General features: G+C 43.4%; 1 protein-coding gene across 2 annotated transcripts; it reads left to right on the forward strand.

Moving 5' to 3' along the window:
• Positions 1–13,520: 13,520 nt before the first annotated feature.
• GIMAP6 (GTPase, IMAP family member 6) lies at positions 13,521–20,703 on the forward strand. Of its 2 annotated transcripts, XM_033194771.1 has the most exons (4): positions 13,717–13,996; positions 14,828–14,955; positions 16,020–16,104; positions 17,598–20,703. In XM_033194771.1, exons 3-4 carry the CDS (start codon positions 16,020–16,022, stop codon positions 18,389–18,391), a joined length of 879 nt encoding a protein of 292 aa, XP_033050662.1. In that variant the 5' UTR covers positions 13,717–13,996; positions 14,828–14,955; the 3' UTR covers positions 18,392–20,703. The 2 variants fall into 2 exon arrangements, with proteins under 2 accessions (XP_033050661.1, XP_033050662.1); XM_033194770.1 differs by lacking the exon at positions 14,828–14,955 and having other exon boundaries at positions 13,521–13,996.
• Positions 20,704–22,349: the final 1,646 nt, after the last annotated feature.

A 22,349-nucleotide genomic window follows, 5' to 3' on the forward strand; every position in this document is an offset into this window, starting at 1 on the left:
ATGGAAGCTCCAAAGGGGTGGAGCCAGTGAAGAAATATTTCACATTTAAACAGAAAAAGAATGCAGTATTTCACAATTTGGTCAGTGCTTCAGTCTTGCCTAAGGGAAATGTTTTTCTCCATGCACCTGCTGGACTCTCAAGAAACTCAGTCATAGCCATTGCTTTGGATGGTAGTGTGACTCTGAAGGCCTAGTGAAATAGCCCAAATTTTGCTCAATATTGTATTCTCTACGGTCAGCCACTGAGATCCACTCCGTCCCCCTCCATTTCAGGACTGAAGCCCCGAGTCGCCCTGCTGACCTGACAGGAGTGTGGAGGGCTGACAGCTGCCGGCTGAGCCCTGCCCCCACTCCTAAGACACCACATGACTGGTCTCAGTTGAAGACTCACTTCCTCCAAGGTCGTCTCCCATTTCCAGGGCCACTCATGCCTGATGACTTATCAATGTAGAGGTATAGAGGCCTGGCCTCTGGCCCCAAGTTTGGATAGCTGTGCAGGGCCATCTTAGCCACTGGGCGCCTGGAGGGTTAACTCACTAGGCCTTTGTTGTCATCACAGCCTGACTTCCCCTGCTTCCTTCACTCGCCCACAGGCTCTGAACGGTGACAGCGACATCCAGAAAGCACAGTCTAATCCTTCTCACTGAGTGAAGGGAAGTTGAAGGGTGAGTCGGGGAGAGATTTGGGTGGGTACACAGAGCCAAACCATATCACATGAGTTATACCTAATCAGTTATTATTTGTATGTTAGTAAATTATTATAGTTTGTATTTAGTTGCACCCATCAACTTACTAAATTCTCTTATTGTTAGAGTAGTTTATTACCTCCTGGGCTGTGGTAATGGATTGCAGAGCATGCAGGGTGCTTGCTCTTATGACTGTGGCCTATGAAGTTGTTTTTGTTTTTGGAGTCCTGACTACATTTACAGGTAATTTCCACCTGTGCCTCAGAACCAAGTTTTCACTCCAGTTTAGAAGAGAACATTTTCAGAGGCTTGTAAAAAACTGACATTGAATTAAATTTACAGGTAATGTAGAAATAATTTACTGATTTTTTAATGGTACATTGTTTTTCTTTCCAGGTATCCTACACACTTATATTTTTTTGAATTTCATGTGCCTATGTGTATCTTAGTTTCTTTCTTCTTTTTTCTGATATTAAGTTTTTGTTGAGGTAACTCATGTGGAATAAAAGGCTCATATAAGTTTACAGCTCAGGGAATTGTCATAATTTGTTTGCTGTAAGCTTTTATATGTATCCATATTATAATATGTAGGTATAGATTATGCCTTCTCATACCTGTATTTGATTTTATTGTGTGAATATAGCCCAATTCATTTGGTCTCTATTGTAGATGGATATTTGCATTGCTTTCAGTTTTTTTATGAGCAACACTGCTATAAATATTATAGGCATTATCTTTTGTTGAACACCTATTTCTGTTGGGTATGCACCCAAGAGTAGAATGGCTGAATATTGGCTATGTGTAACCTTCAGCTTTCATAGATACTACCAGATAATATTTTTTTTTTGAGAGTCTCACTCTGTTGCCCAGGCTGGAGTGCAGTGGTGTGATCTTGGCTCACTGCAACCTCTGCCTCCTAGGTTCAAGTAATTCTCCTGCCTCAGCTTCCCGAGTAGCTGGGATTACAGGTGTGTGCCACCACACCTGGCTAATTTTTGTATTTTCAGTAGAAGTGGGGTTTCACCATGTTGGCCAGGCTGGTCTCGAACTCCTGACCTCAGATGATTCACCCACCTTGGTCTCCCAAAGTGCTGGGATTACAGGTGTGAGCCACTGTGCCCAGCCCAGATAATTTTCCAAAGTGGTTTTTACCAATGTACATTTTCATCAAGCCTTCTATGAGAGTTCTTTTGCTGCATATCCTCAGAAGTTTCCTATTTTTTTCCTTTTTTGAGATGAAGTTTCACTCTTGTTGCTCAGGCTGGAATGCAGTGGCACAATGTCGGGTCACTGGGTTCAAGTGATTCTCCTGTCTCAGCCTCCCGTGTAGCTGGAATTGCAGGTGCCCGCCACCATGCCCGGCTAGTTTTTTGTGTTTTTAGTAGAGACAAGGTTTTATCATGTTGGCCAGGCCGGCCTTGAACTCCTGACCTCAGGTGATTCACTGCCTCTGCCTCCCATAGCACTGGGATTACAGGCATATGCCACTGTGCTCAGCCCCTTAGATGTTTCTTAAAGTTTTCTTTACACAGAGTTTACACATTTTAGAAGTTTGTCCTAGGTATTTTATCTTTTTGTTATTTTTTAAAAAGTGATGTATTAGTCCATTCTTGCACTGCTATAAAGAAATGTCTAAAACTGGATAATTTATAAAGAAAAGAGGTTTAATTGGCTCATGGTTCTGTGGGCTATACTGGCTTCTGCTTCTGGGGGGCCTCAGGAAACTTACAATCATGGTGGAAGGTGAAAGGGAAGCAGGCACATCTTCACACGGCCAGCAGGCGAAAGAGAGAGAGCGTGAAGGGAGAGGTGCTACACACTTTCAAACAACCAGATCTCATGAGAACTCTATCACAAGAACAGCAAAGTGGAAGTCTTCCCCCATGATTCAGTCACGTTCCACCAGACCCCTCCTCCAACACTGGGGATTACAATTCAACATGAGATTGCATTGGAGACACAGAGCCAAACCATATAACATGTGTTATACCTAATCAGTTATCATTTGTATGTTAGTAAATTATTATAATTTGTATTTAGTTTGCACCCACCAACTTACTAAAATATCCTATTGTTCCAGTAGTTCATCAGTTCATTCTCTTGATTTTCACAGATATGAAATCATATTATCTGCAAATAATTTTATATCCAGCTTTACGATTTTTATGCATGCAATTTCTTTCGGTTTTATCATTGCAGCATTCACTTGCTCTAGAAAACTGTAGGGGTAATAAGGAACAATTACATGTTTTCCTTTTACCTGACTTTAGGTTGAAGGGTTGTCAAATTCCTGACTAAGCATGATGCTGGATTTGATGTTGAGGTAGATACAGCTATCTATTTTGTATTATAAGGAATTATTTTTAAAAATCAAATAGTGGTTGAACTTTATCAATTGCCTTCTCAGCATATAAATAGATCAAATTATTTTTCTTTTTGGATATATTACCACAGTGAAATTATTTATGAATATCCTAATATTAACCTATCTTTGCATTCCTACTTGCTAATGCAAGGTTGTTCTTTGAAAGAACAGTTTGCTGATATTTATGTACCATTTTAATAAATATTTATAAGTGAGGCAACTCCTTGCTAATTAAGAGCAGTTCATATAATTATTTGGTTGTGTTACCCTTTGCTGACCCATGTTCTCAGGGCTCCACCTTCACATAAAATATTTACCAAGATATTTTTATTAGATGACACACTTCCTGAGAAACATCTTGGTTCCGGCTCCTCAGAGTACTTATGGACACAAGAGATGGGATAAAACCCTCAATTAACTAAGAGAAGTGCAGCAAGACCAGAGCACAGAGAAGAAGAAAGATTGTAAGAAAATGAGGCAGAAGAGGCAGCTGGGGTGCAGACTTGGCCTGGATCAACTAAGCGGGTAGGGAGCTGAAAGAAGGGAGAGGAGAGGGGAGGGGAGGGGAGGGGAGGGGAAAACCTGTGAAGGCCACAGCCCAGGAACACAGACCCAGTGAAAGAGTGAGGCAGATTTAATACTAAGTGTATAGAATGCTTTCCTTGCCTCACTTCTTACCACCACATCATGGCTCAGTGGACTGCAGCTGAAAGAACTACAAGACACATACAGGTGGTCTCTGCTTTACAATAGTTTGACTTGTAATTTTTTGACTTCATGATAGGTTTATCAGGATACTGAATGTATTTTCCACATGTGATATTTTTGACTTATGATGGGTTTATTGGGATGTAACTGCATCATAAGTCAGCAAACATTGGTACTGTACTCAAGGAGTTATTAGGGAAACGTGAAGACATCAGAGGTGATTAAACAAGGATACTGGAGGAAACTGAAACCTCTGACTACAGTTACAGCAAACATCAAACACAATGCAATCTGTAAAAACTTAACATAAAGCCTCATAGTGAAGGCCTATTTCCCTCAGTTCCCATTACCCAATGTGTCACATCAGGCTTTCAACAAAACATTACAGGACACACTAAAGGGAAAGAAAAACACAGGCTGAAGAGACAAAGCAAGCAACAGAACCAGACTCCGATATGACACAGATTTTTGAGTTGTCAGATGCACAATTTAAAATAACTTCATTAACATGTTGAAGGTTGTCATTAGAAAGGTACACAACATTCAAGAAAACATAGGTAATATCAGCAGAGAGATGGAAACTTTAAGAAAGAATTAAAAGGAAGTGTTAGCAATCAAAAACACTCTTTAAAAAATTTTTTTTATTATTATACTTTAAGTTCTAGGATACATGTGCATAATGTGCAGGTTTGTTACATATGTATACTTGTGCCATGTTGGTGTGCTGCACCCATCAACTCATCAGCACCCATCAACTCGTCATTTATATCAGGTATAACTCCCAATGCAATCCCTCCCCCCTTCCCCCTCCCCATGATAGGCCCCGGTGTGTGATGTTCCCCTTCCCGAGTCCAAGTGATCTCATTGTTCAGTTCCCACCTATGAGTGAGAACAATACAATAAGATGTATTAAAGACTTAAACCTAAAACCTAAAATCATAAAAAACCCTAGAAGAAAACCTAGGCATTACCATTCAGGACATAGGCATGAACAAAGACTTCATGACTAAAACACTAAAAGCAATGGCAACAAAAGCCAAAATTGACAAATGGGATCTGATTAAACTAAAGAGCTTCTGCACAGCAAAAGAAACTACCATTAGAGTGAACAGGCAACCTACAGAATGGGAGAAAAGTTTTCCAATCTATCCATCTGACAAAGGGCTAATATCCAGAATCTACAAAGAACTTAAACAAATTTACAAGAAAAAAGCAAACAACCCCATCCAAGAGTGAGCAAAGGATATGAACAGACACTTCTCAAAAGAAGATATTTATGCAGTCAACAAACATATGAAAAAAAGCTAATCATCACTGGCCATCAGAGAAATGCAAATCAAAACCACAATGAGATACCATCTTATGCCAGTTAAAATGGCGAACATTAAAAAGTCAGGAAACGAGGGGGGCACCCAAGATGGCCGAATAAGAAGAGCTCCAGCCTCCAGCTCCCAGCGTGAGCAACACAGAGACAGGTGATTTCTGCATTTTCAACTGAGGTACTGGGTTCATCTCACTGGGGCATGTCAGATAGTCGATGCTGGTCAGTGGGTGCAGCCCAACCAGCGAGAGCTGAAGCAGGGCGAGGCATCACCTCACCTGGGAAAACCAAGGGGGAAGTGAATTCCTTTTCCTAGCCTAGGGAAACTGAGACACAACACCTGTCTCAGTTACTCCCACCCTAATACTGCGCTTTACCACGGGTCTTAGCAAACGGTACACCAGGAGATTATATCCCACGACTGGCCCAGAGGGTCCCACACCCACAGAGCCTCCCTCATTGCTAGCACAGCAGTCTGAGATCTAACTGCAAGGCAGCAGCGAGGCTGGGGGAGGGGCGCCTGCCATTGCTGAGTCTTAAGTAGGTAAACAAAGCCCTCAGGAAAGTCGAACTGGGTGGAACCCACTGCAGCTCAAGGAGGCCTGCCTGCCTCTGTAGACTCCACCTCTGAGGACAGGGCATAGCTAAACAAAAAGCAGCAGAAACCTCTGCAGATGTAAATGTGCCTGTCTGACAGCTTTGAAGAGAGCAGTGGATCTCCCAGCATGGAGGTTGAGATCTGAGAACAGACAGACTGCCTTCTCAAGTGGGTCCCTGACCCCTGAGTAGCCTAACAGGGAGACATCCCCCACTAGGTGCAGACTGACACCTCACACGGCTGGTTACAACTCTGAGACAAAGCTTCCAGAGCAAGAATCAGACAGCAACACTCGCTGTTCAGCAATATTCTATCTTCTGCCACCTCTGCTGCTGATACCCAGGCAAACAGGGTCTGGAGCAGACCTCAAGCAAACTCCAACAGACTGGCAGCTGAGAGTCCTGACTGTTAGAAGGAAAACTAACAAACAGAAAGGGCAACCATACCAAAACCCCATCAGTACGTCACCATCACCAAGCATCAAAGGCAGATAGGCCGGGCGCGGTGGCTCAAGCCTGTAATCCCAGCACTTTGGGAGGCCGAGACGGGCGGATCACAAGGTCAGGAGATCGAGACCATCCTGGCTAATACGGTGAAACCCCGTCTCTACTAAAGAATACAAAAAACTAGCCGGGCGACGAGGCGGGCGCCTGTAGTCCCAGCTACTTGGGAGGCGGAGGCAGGAGAATGGCGTGAACCTGGGAGGCGGAGCTTGCAGTGAGCTGAGATCAGGCCACCGCACTCCAGCCTGGGCGACAGAGCCAGACTCCGTCTCAAAAAAAAAAAACAAAAAACAAAGGCAGATAAAACCACAAAGATGCAGAAAAAGCAGTGCAGAAAACCCAGAAATTCAAAAAATCAGAGTGCATCTCCCCCTCCAAAGGAACGCAGATCATTGCCAGCAATGGAACAAAGCTGGATGGACAATGACTTTGACGAGTTGAGAGAAGAAGACTTCAGTTGATCAAACTTCTCAGAGCTAAAGCAGGAACTATGTACACAGCACAAAGAAACTAAAAACCTTGAAAAAAGAAGGGAAGAATGGATAACTAGAATAACCAGTGCAGAGAAGTCCATAAACAAACTGATGGAGATGAAAACCATGACACAAGAAACACGTGACAAATGCACAAGCTTCAGTAAATGACTCGATCAACTGGAAGAAAGAGTATCAGTGACTGAAGATCAAATGAATGAAATGAAGCGAGAAGAGAAGTGTAGAGAAAAAAGAGTAAAAAGAAGGAAGCACTAAACATGGAAAGGAACAACCAGTACCAGCCATTGCAAAAACATGCTAACTTGTAAAGACCATCGATGTTAGGAAGAAACTGCATCAACTAACGAGCAAAATAACCAGCTAATATCATAATGACAGGATCAAGTTCACACATAACAATATTAATCTTGAATGTAAATGGACTAAATGGTCCAATTAAAAGACACAGACTGGCAAATTGGATAAAGAGTCAAGACGCATCAGTTTGCTGTATTCAGGAGACCCATCTCACATGCAGAGACACACATACGTTCAAAATAAAGGGATGGAGGAAGATCTACCAAGCAAATGGAAAACAAAAAAAGGCAGGGGTTGCAATCTTAGTCTCTGACAAAATGGACTTTAAACCATCAAAGATCAAAAGAGACAAAGGACATTACATAATGGTAAAGGGATCAATTCAACAAGAAGAGCTAACTCTCTGAAATATATATGCAACCGATACAGGAGCATATTCATAAAGCAAGTCCTTAGAGACTTAGAAAGAGACTTAGACTCCCATACAATAATAATGGGAGACTTTAACACCCCACTGTCAACACTCCCATACAATAATAATGGGAGACTTTAACACCCCACCGTCAATATTAGACATATCAACGAGACAGAAAGTTAACAAGGATATCCAGGAAATGAACTCAACTCTGCACCAAGCGCACCTAATAGACATCTACAGAACTCTCCACCCCAAAGCAACAGAATATACATTCTTCTCTGCACCACTTATTTGGAATCGCACTTATTCCAAAATTGACCACATAGTTGGAAGTAAAGCTATTCTTAGCAAATGTAAAAGAACAGAAATTATAACAAACTGTCTCTCAGACCACAGTGCAATCAAACTAGAACTCAGGACTAAGAAACTCAATCAAAACCGCTCAACTACATGGAAACTGAACAACCTACTCCTGAATGACTACTGGGTACATAATGAAATGAAGGCAGAAATAAAGATGTTCTTTGAAACCAATGAGAACAAAGATACAACATACCAGAATCTCTGGGACACATTTAAAGCAGTGTGTAGAGGGAAATTTATAGCACTAAATGCCCACAAGAGAAAGCAGGAAAGATCTAAAATTGACACCCTAATGTCACAATTAAATGAACTAGAGAAGCAATAGCAAACACATTCAAAAGCTAGCAGAAGGCAAGAAATAACTAAGATTAGAGCAGAACTGAAGGAGATAGAGATACAAAAAAACCCTTCAAAAAAATCAATGAATCCAGCAGCTGGTTTTTTGAAAAGATCAACAAAATTGATAGACCGCTAGCAAGATTAATAAAGAAGAAAAGAGAGAAGAATCAAATAGATGCAATTAAAAAAAGATAAAGAGGATGTCACCACCAACCCCACAGAAATACAAACTAGCATCAGAGAATACTATAAACACCTTCATGCAAATAAACTAGAAAACCTAGAAGAAATGGATAAATTCCTGGACACATACACTCTCCCAAGACTAAACCAGGAAGCAGTTGAATCCCTGAATAGACCAATGGTAGGCTCTGAAATTGAGGCAATAATTAATAGCCTACCAACCAAAAAAAGTCCAGGACCAGATGGATTCACAGCCAGATTCTACCACAGGTACAAGGAGGAGCTGGTACCATTCCTTCTGAAACTATTCCAATCAATAGAAAAAGAGGAAATCTTCCCTAACTCATTTTATGAGGCCAACATCATCCTGATACCAAAGCCTGACAGAGACACAGCAAAAAAAGAGAATTTTAGACCAATATCCCTGATGAACATCGATGCAAAAATCCTCAATAAAATACTGGCAAACCAAATCCAGCAGCAAATCAAAAAGCTTACCCATCATGATCAAGTGGGCTTCATCCCTGGGATGCAATGCTGGTTCAATATATGCAAATCAATAAACGTAATCCAGCATATAAACAGAATCAAAGACAAAGACCACATGATTATCTCCATAGATGCAGAAAAGGCCTTTGACAAAATTCAACAGCCCTTCATGCTAAAAACTCTCAATAAATTCGGTATTGATGGAACATATCTCAAAATAATAAGAGCTATTTATGACAGACCCACAGCCAATATCATACTGAATGGGCAAAAACTGGAAGCATTCCCTTTGAAATCTGGCACAAGACAGGGATGCCCTCTCTCACCACTCCTATTCAACTTAGTGTTGGAAGTTCTGGCTGGGGCAATCAGGCAAGAGAAAGAAGTAAAGGGTATTCAATTAGGAAAAGAAGAAGTCAAATTGTCTCTGTTTGCAGATGACATGATTGTATATTTAGAAAACCCCATCATCTCAGCCCAAAATCTCTTTAAGCTGATAAGAACCTTTGGCAAAGTCTCAGGATACAAAATCAATGTGCAAAAATCACAAGCATTCTTATACACCAGTAACAGACAAACAGAGAGCCAAATCATGAATGAACTTCCATTCGCAATTGCTTAAAAGAGAGTAAAATACCTAGGAATCCAATTTACAAGGGATGTGAAGGTCCTCTTCAAGGAGAATTACAAGCCACTGCTCAGTGAAATAAAAGAGGACACAAACAAATGGAAGAACATACCATGCTCATGGATAGGAAGAATCAATATCGTGAAAATGGCCATACTGCCCAAGGTAATTTATAGATTCAATGCCATCCCCATTAAGCTAACAATGACTTTCTTCACAGAATTGGAAAAAACTACTTTAAAGTTCATATGGAACCAAAAAAGAGCCCGCATTGCCAAGACAATCCTAAGCCAAAAGAACAAAGCTGGACGCATCATGCTACCTGACTTCAAACTATACTACAAGGCTACAGTAACCAAAACAGCATGGTACTGGTACCAAAACAGAGATATAGACCAATGAAACAGAACAGAGCCTTCAGAAATAATACCACACATCTACAGCCATCTGATCTTTGACAAACCTGACAAAAACAAGAAATGGGGAAAAGATTCTCTATTTAATAAATGGTGTTGGGAAAATTGGCTAGCCATATGTAGAAAGCTGAAACTGGATCCTTTCCTTACTCCTTATACGAAAATTAATCAAGATGGATTAGAGACTTAAATGTTAGACCTAAAACCATAAAAATCCTAGAAGAAAACCTAGGTAATACCATTCAGGACATAGGCATGGGCAAGGACTTCATGTCTAAAACACCAAAAGCAACGGCAACAAAAGCCAGAATTGATGAATGGGATCTAATTAAGCTACAGAACTTCTGCACAGCAAAGGAAACAACCATCAGAGTGAACAGGCAACCTACAGAATGGGAGAAAATTTTTGCTATCTACTCATCTGACAAAGGGCTAATATCCAGAACCTACAAAGAACTCAATCAAATTTACAAGAAAAAAAACAAACAACCCCATCAAAAAGTGGGCAAAGGATATGAACAGACACTTCTCAAAAGAAGACATTTATACAGCCAACAGACACATGAAAAAATGCTCATCATCACTCACCATCAGAGAAATGCAAATCAAAACCACAATGAGATACCATCTCACACCAGTTAGAATGGCAATCATTAAAAAGTCAGGAAACAACAGGTGTTGGAGAGGATGTGAAGAAATAGGAACACTTTTACACTGTTGGTGGGACTGTAAACTAGTTCAACCATTGTGGAAGACAGTGTGGTGATTCCTCAAGGATCTGGAACTAGAAATACCATTTGACCCAGCCATCCTATTACTGGGTACATACCCAAAGGATTATAAATCATGCTACTATAAAGACACATGAACACATATGTTTATTGCAGCACTATTCACAATAGCAAAGACTTGGAATCAACCCAAATGTCCATCAGTGACAGACCTTGGATTAGGAAAATGTGGCACGTATACACCATGGAATACTATGCAGCCATAAAAAAGGATGAGTTCGTGTCCTTTGTAGGGACCTGGATGCAGCTGGAAACCATCATTCTCAGCAAACTATCGCAAGAACAGAAAACCAAACACCGCATGTTCTCACGCATAGGTGGGAACTGAACAATGAGATCACTTGGACTCGGGAAGGGGAACATCACACATCAGGGCCTATTGTGGGGAGGGCGGAGGGGGGAGCGATAGCATTAGGAGATATACCTAATGTAAATGATGAGTTAATGGGTGCAGCACACCAACATGGCACATGTACATGTACCCTAGAACTTAAAGTATGATAAAAATAAATAAATAAAACAAATGAAAATAACTCTGAAAACTTAAAAAAAAAAGTCAGGAAACAACAGATGCTGGAGAGGATGTGGAGAAATAGGAACGCTTTTACACTGTTGGTGGGAGTGTAAAGTAGTTCATTCATTGTGGAAGACAGTGTGGCGATTCCCCAAGGATCTAGAACTAGAAATACCATTTGACCCAGCAATCCCATTACTGGGTATATACCCTAAGGATTATAAATCATCATACTATAAAGACATATGCACACCTATATTTATCTTGGCATTGTTCACAATAGCAAAGACTTGGAACCAACCTAAATGCCCATTGATGATAGACTGGATAAAGAAAATGTGGCACATATACACCATGGAATACTATGCAGCCATGAAAAAGGATGAGCTCATGTCCTTTGCCGGGACATGGATAATTCTGGAAACCATCATTCTCAGCAAATTAACACAAGAACAGAAAACCCAACACTGCATTTTCTCACTCATAAGTGGGAGTTGAACAATGAGAACACATGGAACGGGGAAGGGAACATCACATACCAGGGCCTGCTGTGGGGTGGGGGACTGGAGGAGGGATAGCATTAGGAGCAATACCTAATGTACATGACGGGTTGGTGGGTATAGCAAACCACCACAGCATGTGTATACCTTTGTAACAAACCTGTACCCTTGCACATGTACCCCAGAACTTAAAGTATAATAATAAAAAAAGAAACAAGATCGTGACAGAGATTGTGAATTACATGCTTTGTAAATATGCTATGTTTAAGACATTAGGATACAGAGGACCTCCGTCAACAAAACAACAGAATACATTATTTGGCTTGCAGGAAGTGAGGGATAACACCATGTGGGAAAAATTTTTTTAAATAACTAAATAAATAAACAAATAAATAAAACTGAAACTGAAATGGCAGTAGAGCCATAAACTCAAAGGGAAGATTGGTTGCCCCAAGAAGCTCTCAGCCATACTCTCTGGAGCCTAAATTTGGAATCAGTTGTAAAGTGAGTTGTAGATTGAGGAATTTCTGGATTAAGTCAGAAACCTGAAAATGGGGTTGAAGTGGTCTCGGTTTAGTGCCAGCAACCCCTTGTCAGTTCCTGATAAATATATACACAAATCCTCTTTGGAGTAAAGCCGCCTTGATTTCAATCCCAAGGATTTCCATACTTAAGTTCACAATCAAAGACTGTGAATGTAATTTCAGAAAAGAAATCACCAAAAGTGAGAGTCAGCAAAAAAGAAAAACAAAAAATAAAAAACAACCCAAAAGAACCAACATCAGATTCATATGCTGTATCAATCAGGTTAGGCCAGATTACCTTGCAGTAACAAACACTTCCCAAGTCTCCTGGCTGACTGAACACTGAGCTGAATGATCCCTGGCTTGCTCAGTCAACTGCAGGTCTGGACAACTCTCCAGGGTCAGCTTGCAGAAGATGGAAATGATTAAAATTCAAAATAGATCGTTAATTTCAATTATGGGTGGAGTAATAACCTTCTAAATACTTAGGCAATGGAATGGTAAAGATCAACACATGACTTTTAAGAATTAATCATGTTAGGCCAGGCGTGGTGGCTCATGCCCATAATCCCAACACTTTGGGAGGCCAAGGTGGGCAGATCACTTGAGGTCAGGAGTTCGAGACCATCCTGGCCAACATGGTAACACCCCATCTGTACTAAAAATACAAAATATTAGCTGGGCATGCAGACACCTCTAATTCCAGCTACTCGGGAGGCTGAGGCATGAGATTCACTTGAACCTGGGAGGATGAGGTTGCAGCGAACTGAGATCACACCACTGCACTCCAACCTGGGTGACAGAATGAGACTCTGTCTCAAAAAAAAAAATTAATTATGTCAGGGTATTTACAGAATAATTTAAGTAGAACATTAGAAGATATATATATACACACACACACACATACTATGTAACAATTTTAGTAAATACACCATGACTATCAACCAGAACAGAACAAAAGAAAATTAGAACTATTATGGTAGATTGAGTGGATTTTTTTAGGAAATCTTAACATTTTAAAATCATGTGGTAACAATATCATCACCTATGCTCCTATGTTCTCAATTTCTTCCTTCAATGGCTTCCCTTTAGCCACAGTGATCAGACCTGTCAGTAAAGTCCTAGAAAACATGTTTTTGAGGATGCTGAGGTTTTTTCTCCCTTAGCCTCTGTTTAAAATATTGTTCTTCCCCCATAACAAGTGCTCTCTTTAACCCTACATTTTAGACATTATTTTGTATTTTCCCTCTTCTTATAGTGCAGATCTTCTAGAAGCTGTAACAATTGTAATTGCCAATGATTCATGCCTTACAGGAAATGAGTATCAGACCTTGTCCTGCGAGAAACTATTAAAGGAAGGAGAGGCTGGGGAAGAAAGGAGACAATGACCATTTGCTCCAATACTGAGGCATAGAAGTTCCCTGGGGAGGGGGAGGGGTTTAGAAAAGAGAGATCAGGAGAAAGTCACTCTTCCTGACACAAATCTTTCTGAGGCCTCTGCTTTTTTTTTAAGCTCTGAATTCTAGTTATCCTAGCTCAGGATAAAAACAATGCCACCACTAGTATCCTCCCTTTTTCTACTTCCGAGGCTGCAAAGTGCAACAGCAGGCTCCCTGACTCAGGAGGGCGGGTGTTCCTGCCCACTTCCTGTTCCTCCATCTCCAGTGGACGCTGCTGTTTCAAGGCAGGTCTCCAGCCCAGCTCTCCAATCACATTTTGCTGAAAATAAAAGCAAACATCGGCCTTGTCCTCCATGTTGTTCATACACCATGGAAGCTTTCCTCTGCCTCCTCCGTGAGAGTGCGTGGCTGAGAGACAAGAAACGTGGCCCTCTCTCTTGCCTGTTAGCTGGTGCAGAGGTAAGTCTGAGTATTTGTGTGTGTCATATTTGGTTGTGTATGTGTGGGTGTTTGTGTTGTATATGTGTGTTTACGTGTTTGTATGTGTTAACATGAATGTGAGTGGTATTTGTATGTGTGATGTTTGTGTTGTATGTGTATGTGAGTGTTGTTTGCGTATGTGTGTGTTGTGTATGTATATTTGTGTTTGTGTGTTCATCTGCATATGTGTGAGTGGTACATGTGTTTTGTGTAAGTGTGTGTCTTGTGTATTTTTGTGTGCTGTGGTGTGTGCGGGTTTGTGATGTGATAAAAAGAGCTGTGACCAACAAGTCTGGAGAATTTTTTGCCCTGTGACAAAGTCACTGTTTAATATTTGGCAAGATGCTTCTCTGAGTTTTGCTTTCTTCCAGAGCAACATGACAAGGATGGTACTATCTGTTCCATCTTCTGTGTTGGAGACAACACACACTGTGGCCAATATGGGAGGCGCCATTCCGGGCAGGGTCCAGGAGGAGGCAGGGAGGCACCTTGGGTGAAGACCCGTTCCCCCAAAACCCTGCGAGGGCACAGTGCAGGTTCCTGCATGCCACAGCCTAGTCCCACCCAGCTGTTGTTTCTTGTTAAGCTGCCTGCCTGTTCTTTCTAAAGGAGGAATGAGATTACATTGGTAAAGTGCTGCCTCAGTTTCCATCAGGGATGTAAGGAATCCAGGGACAAAGAGATTGAGAGACCACCCGTTAGGAAAAACTGAACTCCCTTTGGTAGGTGAAATATTGGACTCTTTCCAGAATCTGGCTGTTCGGGTTTGAGTAAGGCTGTCTGCCTGGTCTGCTTTTTCTCTCTTCCTAGAAAGTCACCAGACCTTCCTGGACTCCCTCCATCCCCAGCCCAGCACTGCAAAATTGATATCTACCAATCATAAAGCAATATCCACATATACACTCCTGGGATCTGGGGAGGACTGGAGTGTTTGCCAGGTGAGCAGAGTAGAACAAACACACAACAATGTGGCAAGGAGAAAAACCTGTCTATCAGGTTCCCCTGGACTTAGGTTTCCCCACCTCCCAGACCCTTCATCTGAATCTGTTTCATCTGGTTATGAATGTCCTACATGATCTGGAAAAACAGCCATGGACCACGCAACTTCCTCCTCAGTCGCACAGAGAAAATCCAGCAGAGAGAAAGAACCTTATGGGATCTTGACATACAGAACTGTGTTAGTCCATGAAGCCAGGACACATTGCTGTCATGAGAAGGGGGACAGGAGTTCCTGGTTGGGAATGATGTGGCCCTAATTTGCAAAGAGGACTAAGAATTGCTCTAAAAAATGTTATGAAGTATGTTGGGACCTTAATAGGGGAAGAGACATTCACAGGCATCTAGTTCAGGCCCAACATTCATACTGATGGGATGCTGAGGCCCAGGCAGACCTAACTGGTGGTTGCATCTCCCCTGAGGTCTCTGGCTTCCTTCCCAGCTCAGCCCCTGCAATCCCAGTTCTCTGCAATCCTCACTGCACAGACTTCTCCAAAGTCTGGCCCCAAGACCCTTCCAACAACATCCTACTCATTCATGCCCTCCAGGCACACTAGACTTCCTACTGCTCCCAGGACACACAGGATCAGAATCACACCTGCTTCTGTGCTTCCCTTCCTCCTCCTCCTCCTCCTCCTCCTCCTCCTTTCCTTCCCTCACTTTCTCCCCACTGCCTCCCCCTCCACCTCCCCCCACCTCCCAGAACAGTTCCAGACCCTGTGTCTATCCAAATATCATCCATTCCTCAGGTCCCAGGCCAGTTGCACCTTTATCTGTAAAATCTCTTAAACTTATGATGGAGACCACAGTGGAGGGGGCAGGGGATAGGGTCCCTAAAGACAGCAGAGGGTGTCTTAGACCCCTTCTTCTATTGCCTCACTCAGTCCCACCCCAACCCTAAACTAATGCAAAAAACTTTCCTCTGGCAAGAGAAAGGCGAAAGGCAGGTAGCTGTTGAAAAACTCATTTGGAAAGTCAGTAGAACATATGATTTTTTTTAATGTAGATGGAGGAAGACAAATGTGAACAAATTCCCCAGGAGAAGCCCCGAGAAGAGCTGTCCCAGGATCCTGTGCTGGAGCTGTCAGAAGGTAAAGCGAATGAGGAGAGAGGAGCAGGTGGGAAACATTTGGGCTGCAGGTGGGACACAGCTCCACCACCATGGTGTGCTTGGAGAGGCAGCTGATGTCCCCTGGTCGCAGAAATTTACCCACCTCAGTCACCATCAGAGGTCTTTGAGGTAGGGCCCTTCTTATCACTAGCCAAAATAAGAAAAAAGACCCCCGGATAGGTATGGTAGATAAAAGGAGGCAAAAAATAGCACCAATGACTAACTCACCATGCCAGTCCCAAAGGAAAGGCTTTCACATGGTGGATGTTCTTCCTCAGGAAGGATGTGCTGACAGTGGGTGTGACAAAAATAAGTGGTCTTGGACCGAGACCCTGTGTGGGTGTTTGACTGACTCCAAAGTGGAGCTGTCACGGTTGTAAGGTTGAAAGCGCTTTGCGAACAAGCAGAATGTACTTGGCTGCTGCCTCACATCTGGGCTCTGCCTTATCGAGGGCGTCCCTTTCCCTAAAGCCATTGCACAGGGTCAGGCGCTTAACTTTCAGGCAGGATTTAGAAAGGCTGGAAACCCAGCCCTTTCCTGGCCAGAAGAAATTATTTGTTATTCATTATGTATTTTAATATGAATGACCTTTTACTTTATGAACTTAAATGACCTGAGCCACCTGGAAAAAGCCATGTTAACCTACTACAATAGGTTACCAATTACCAATACCTGTGCTAACACCGGTTTGACCTTTTGTTACAGCAATCAAGGTTAGCTATTCCCTTAAGAATCCTCTCCAGATCTCAAGTGATGCATTTGGCTTTAGTAAAGTCCAGTGGTGTGTGCTAGCTCCAGGCTTCTCAGATGGGGGTTCCTGTCTCCTCTGGCTCTGCACTGGGCTAGGTGGGTGGGGAAGAACATCTACTGCCCAGACTCCTGCCCATTCACTCAAATTCCTTTCCAACCACCTTGGGGAAGCTGGAGGGGGGCCCGTGTCACTCAGTTAGAATTGGTGTGTGGGTCAGAGCCAAGGGTGGCTGGTAGGCCACAGCAAGGCCTATTGGTACCCAGGAGGTGACTGCCCCCATGCTGCCACATGCCAGCTTCATGCTCTGTCATCTGAGATACATCAATGTCTTCAGTGGAGACAAGACTGGGAAACTGGCTATTACTTGTCACTTCTTTATGTGCTCTGGGTCTTGGGACCTGCAAGGCCAGGAGAAGGGAATTTCCGTCCTGCCTTCTTCCCCAGTCGTATCTAAAAACCCTGGTATTGGGTGTCTTGGTGTTCTATTGGCCAAGTCTTGCTTTTCTCTCTAGGCTCCACTCTTCCACTGGGAGAGAATGTTCAGCCCCACCTTCAAGGATGTGGACCCAGAACGGTGGCCCAGCACTGGTTTCAGGCAGATGTTGGTCTTTGACAATCTGCCCCTGCAGTCTGGGGGTACACCCAGGGGCTTCTGGTGAGAACAAGATGGGGTACATGGGCCCTAACCCCAGTTCCCTCTGCTTTCTTTGGATACTTCTAGGTCTAAGGGAGAAAGAACAGAAGATCCCAAGGAGACTGAGGCTCATTCTCGTGGGGAAAACAGGAAGTGGGAAAAGTGCAACAGGAAACAGCATCCTTGGCAGGGACGTCTTTGAGTCTAAACTCAGCACCAGACCCGTGACCAAGACCTCCCAGAGAGGGAGCCGAGAGTGGGCTGGGAAGGAGCTTGAGGTGATTGACACACCTGACATTTTGTCCTCTCAGGTCCTGCCGGAGGCGGCAGCTGCTATCCGCCAAGCCATCATCTTATCCTCCCCAGGGCCCCACGCTGTGCTCCTGGTGACACAGCTGGGCCGGTTCACAGATGAGGATCAGCAGGTGGTCAGACGCCTGCAGGAGGTCTTTGGAGTGGGGGTTCTGGGTCACACCATCCTGGTGTTCACCCGGAAGGAAGACCTGGCTGGCGGCTCCCTGGAAGACTATGTGCGAGAGACCGACAACCAGGCCCTCGCCCAGCTGGATGTGACCGTTGCACGGCGCCATTGCAGCTTCAACAACAGGGCACAGGGGGAGGAGCAGGAGGCCCAACTGCAAGAGCTTATGGAGAATGTCAAAGCCATCTTGTGGGAAAACGAAAGCCACTATTACAGCAACAAGGCTTACCAATATACCCAGCAAAACTTGTCACTCAAAGAACTACAGGAAAGGAAAGTAACACAGGATCAGGGCTCTGAAGACATGCCTGGTGAGGAGTCATGGCTGGAAGGACTGTCCCAGATCCAGAAGGAATCTGAGGAAGCCCACAGACGCCTGCTGGCGAGGGCTGACCTTTGAGCCTGTGCTGGACTTGAGCCAAGGACACCATCAGCCCTTGCACCCCTGTGTCCAGTCCTCTGTTTCTCTTTCCATCGCATGGAGTGCTTCCCAGTCTCCAGGTCATGATGTCTGGTGTAGGAAGAGAGGCATGGGGCTAGAGGACAGGGTCCAGTGTGCCCAGATCACATCCCAGTTTCTTCATTCCTTCTTCCAGAACATCTGGGTCCTCCCTTCTCTGTGTGCCAACTTCCTATTGGACCTTCTATCTCATTGGCATTGCCTTTCATGGGTTACTTGCCTATACTCTGATAGAACCAGTTTCTTGAGGGCAGGCCTGTATCTTTTACTTCTGTGTAACTTCCACAGGTTTTGACTGCATTGGAGTCATGCAGTCACACTTGGTGCAGCAGCTCTGTGCGAGCTGTTGACGAGATGACTTCTCATCTCTCCCCACGCCATGATGGTTTAAGGTGCCTGTTGTGTCTGGTGGCTGGAACATGGCAGTGGTGCTGAGACATGGGGAGGGTTGGAGACTGGGCTGAAAGGAGAGCAAGGAGGAACAGGGTGGAGGCAGGAAGAGCAGCCCTTTTGTTCACTCTTGAACTGTAACAAACAAGCCCCGTTGGAACTTCCTAGTGGGAATGATGGGGGAAGTTGGGGGCAGAGTATCCAAGAAGCTAGGCTGTGGTCAAGAAGGTGGTTCCTTGTCCTGGCTACAGAACATGGAAACCCCTAGAGATGCAGGTGGACTTGGGCAGAGGAGGTCACACCACCCCATCAAGGTAGACTTATATTAGAGAAGACTTGCATCTGTTACTTCCCCTTTTCCCCTGGGTTTCATGGCCACTAATGATATTTGCCTTCTCCTCCTAGAAGGCACAGACTACTTTGAACCTGCCTCACCCTTCACTGCCATCCCTGCCTTCTCCCTTGATAACAGGAGCATGTGGATGGGGTGAGTGTCTGCATATGCAAACGGGTTCCCTAGCAAGGTATTTGTGGGGGTCGAATGCAAGGAGGCAGGCAAGAAAGGGGACCTGCAAAGGAAGCAGTGGAGTGACTTAAACATCTTGCAAGGCAGCCTGCCTGGTCTATGGGAGAACTCTGAAGTCCATGATGTTTTCCTGGAAGGCTGTTGCTACAGTTGGGGCTTATAAGAAGTGATACTGGACAGGATTAGAAGGGAGTGGGATATCAGCCTGACTCAGGCCTCAGGCAGGAAGCTGCCTGCCTGCAAGAGGAGACTGATGTGCCTCAGGTGCATCCCAGCTTCTTGGAGGTCCAAGATGCTCCTGGGGAGTTGACCAACATTTGGGAAGATAATAGGAGGCAATGGGGAAATTGCTCCCCAATATAGTCCTCTTTTCCTTTCTTCAAGCTGCGTGACAGGGGGTCTTTAGCTACTTTCTCCTGAGAGGGGTGGGAAGTACAGCTTGTGGGGACAGTGCTGGGAGATGATCAGAAATCGCAGGGCACAGCCTTAGGTCTACCTGGACACTTGTCCGCTGTTGGAGATTCTCAACAGCCAGACACCCAACCTGTGGCCTCCTGCTCTGAAGCCATCCCCCAGCTTCCCTAGAACACAGCAGACATCTGAGAAAGCTTCAGCAGTTCTCTTGCTAACAGATTCAGAAAAATGTCTCAAAGCAGAGCACAGAGTTATTTGGTGTATGCTGAAGATAGCCTTTGTGCCACAATCATTTATTAAATAAGCAATCAATTTCCCATTGAACTGAAAATGCAACGTTTATCATACATTCAATTCTCATTCACACTCCTTAAGATTTGTGTCAGAATCTTTATTTCTGTTCATGTGTTCTACTTTTCTACTCCTGTATGAATAAAATATTGATTTGATTACAGTTGCTTTGACTGTAATGTGGGAGCCAATTTTTGCCTCAGTCTTCATTTTCATATTTACCTTGCGATTCTCAGGCATTTTTTTCTTCTGTGTGAAAGTTAAAATCATTGTGTAATTCCCCCCCCCCAAAAAAATCTTATTGGTATTCTAGTTGGCAATGTCTTACATTTATGTTAAGTATGAGGGAACTGGTAAATAGCTCAAGTATAAGTTAGTCAAGACCATTTTCTTTGTAAGTGAACAGACTTAAAACTCCAGAGCTACTGAAGTAAAAGTTAGAATCGTTTGCATTTTCATTCAGATAGGAGGTAATTTTGTAAATTTTGACACTATTATTTTAACTAAATTAACTTAAGTAATGTCATGGGAGAAAACACAAGCATTTGACCAAATGAGATCCATTTAGCGACTAACTGGCAAGGCACTCAAAATATGTCATTCATTAAAGGTTGTTTTTAATTACCTCAAATATGGTGTTTTATCTCCTTTATTACTAAGCACCAGGAAAGATATCTCCCATGACATTTCAGGAATAGGGACAGATGTCTCTGCATAGCTCTCACTCTTTCAGCTTCAGAGAATGGGGAAGGCATGTGTGGGTATGTTCTAGAAACTCTAGTCTATCAACCAGTAAGAAATTAGTGGTGGGGGGTGATGGTGATGAGGGAGGGTTGTCTTGGCCAAAGCTGTGATAATAGCAGCTTATAGAGTTTGCTAAAAAATATCTCTACACTAAAGTGAAGGATGAAAAAACAGGGATTTGGAGAATTTGAGTTCAGTCATTATAGGGATTTTCTTCCTTGGTGGATCAAAGCAGGTGTGGAGTGTCACAGAAGGGTTTCAGCCTCTAACCTTTTTGTGATAACATTTACAAAGTGTATAGAAAATTCAAAATTATAATACTAAGAAAGTAACTTTGAAGGCATGGGAAACGGCCAAATGCAGGTAGACCTTGTTGCAGAGAACATGACCCCTAAGATGAGGGGAGCACACTGGCCTCATCTTGATGTGACTTTTCACATGAAGGCAGTCTTCAGTCTGGATGCAGAAACAGCACACCCCAGATGTTCACAGTGGCCTGGAGGGTGGAAGGATGGAGCCTGGGACAACCAGAGCAGGTAAAAATTTACATGGGAGCTCCCCAAAATAAAAGAGCTGCCGAGTGGGGAGATGGAGTGGTGGGGATTTGCGGGGTGGGCACCAAAAGCTCTGCATTTCTCCCTTCAAATCCTTGGCTGACCCTGAACTGTACAAGCACAGGGCACTCTCTAGAGGATCCCAGCAAAACTTCTGTGGAGGTTGAAAGAGCTGATCAGAGATGTCAGCAGTTGCCCACAGTAGCAAAGAAAATTGCAAGTTCCAGTCCATCAAGTCAGAAGACCTTGGAAAACTTGTATATTTCCACGGAAATACCAGAAGGGTCATATTTTAGGATGAAGTACTGCATCTCAGAACTAAGAGACCTGCCCTAGCAGGAAGAGCAAAATTAAAGCAAACCCTTCTAATGATGTCTAAGATCAAGCCTTCCCAAGGCAAAAGCGATCTGCCAGTAATTTAAGTGCCTGTTGGAGCAAACTCAATATTCCCCAGAAGATGTAATATCCAAAGCCTCTATAACATATTACCTACAATATCCTTTACCTTATTAAAAAATTCTTCTTTTCAAACATATAACTATAAAGCTATAAAGTGTCCTTCTGTGCATGTTTATCTATATCTCACACATTTTTACCTTTTTTTTTTTTTTTGAGACAGGATCTTGCTCTGTTGCCCAGGCTGGTGTGCAGTGGCATGATCATGGCTCACTAAAACCTCAACCTCCTGGGCTCAAGCAATTCCCCCACCTCAGCTTCCTGTGTACCTTGGACCACAGGCATACATCACCACACCCAGCTGAGTTTTTTAGTTTTTGTAGAGATGGGGTCTCACTTTGTTGCCCAGGCTGGTCTCAAACTCCTGAGCTCAAGCAGTCTTCCTGCTTCAGCCTACCAAAGTGGTAAGATTACAGGCATGAGCCACCATGCCTGGCCCACATTTTAAAATATTCTATTTTCACTATCACTCTTTTAAAATACTTTCTATATTTCTTGTGATGTCTTTTTTCACTCATGGATT

This window comes from Trachypithecus francoisi, unplaced genomic scaffold (assembly GCF_009764315.1).
Source record: "Trachypithecus francoisi isolate TF-2019V2 unplaced genomic scaffold, Tfra_2.0 Lachesis_group4, whole genome shotgun sequence".
NCBI lineage: Eukaryota > Metazoa > Chordata > Mammalia > Primates > Cercopithecidae > Trachypithecus > Trachypithecus francoisi.

Excerpts from the sequence above, each read along its gene's own strand:
- GIMAP6 (XM_033194770.1), top strand. The coding sequence starts at position 13,688 with ATGCCACCACTAGTATCCTCCCTTTTTCTACTTCCGAGGCTGCAAAGT. Across the intron at positions 13,997-16,019 it reads GCCTGTTAGCTGGTGCAGAG|ATGGAGGAAGACAAATGTGA; the intron begins GTAAGTCTGAGT and ends TTTTTAATGTAG. Across the intron at positions 16,105-17,597 it reads TGTGCTGGAGCTGTCAGAAG|GTCTAAGGGAGAAAGAACAG; the intron begins GTAAAGCGAATG and ends GGATACTTCTAG.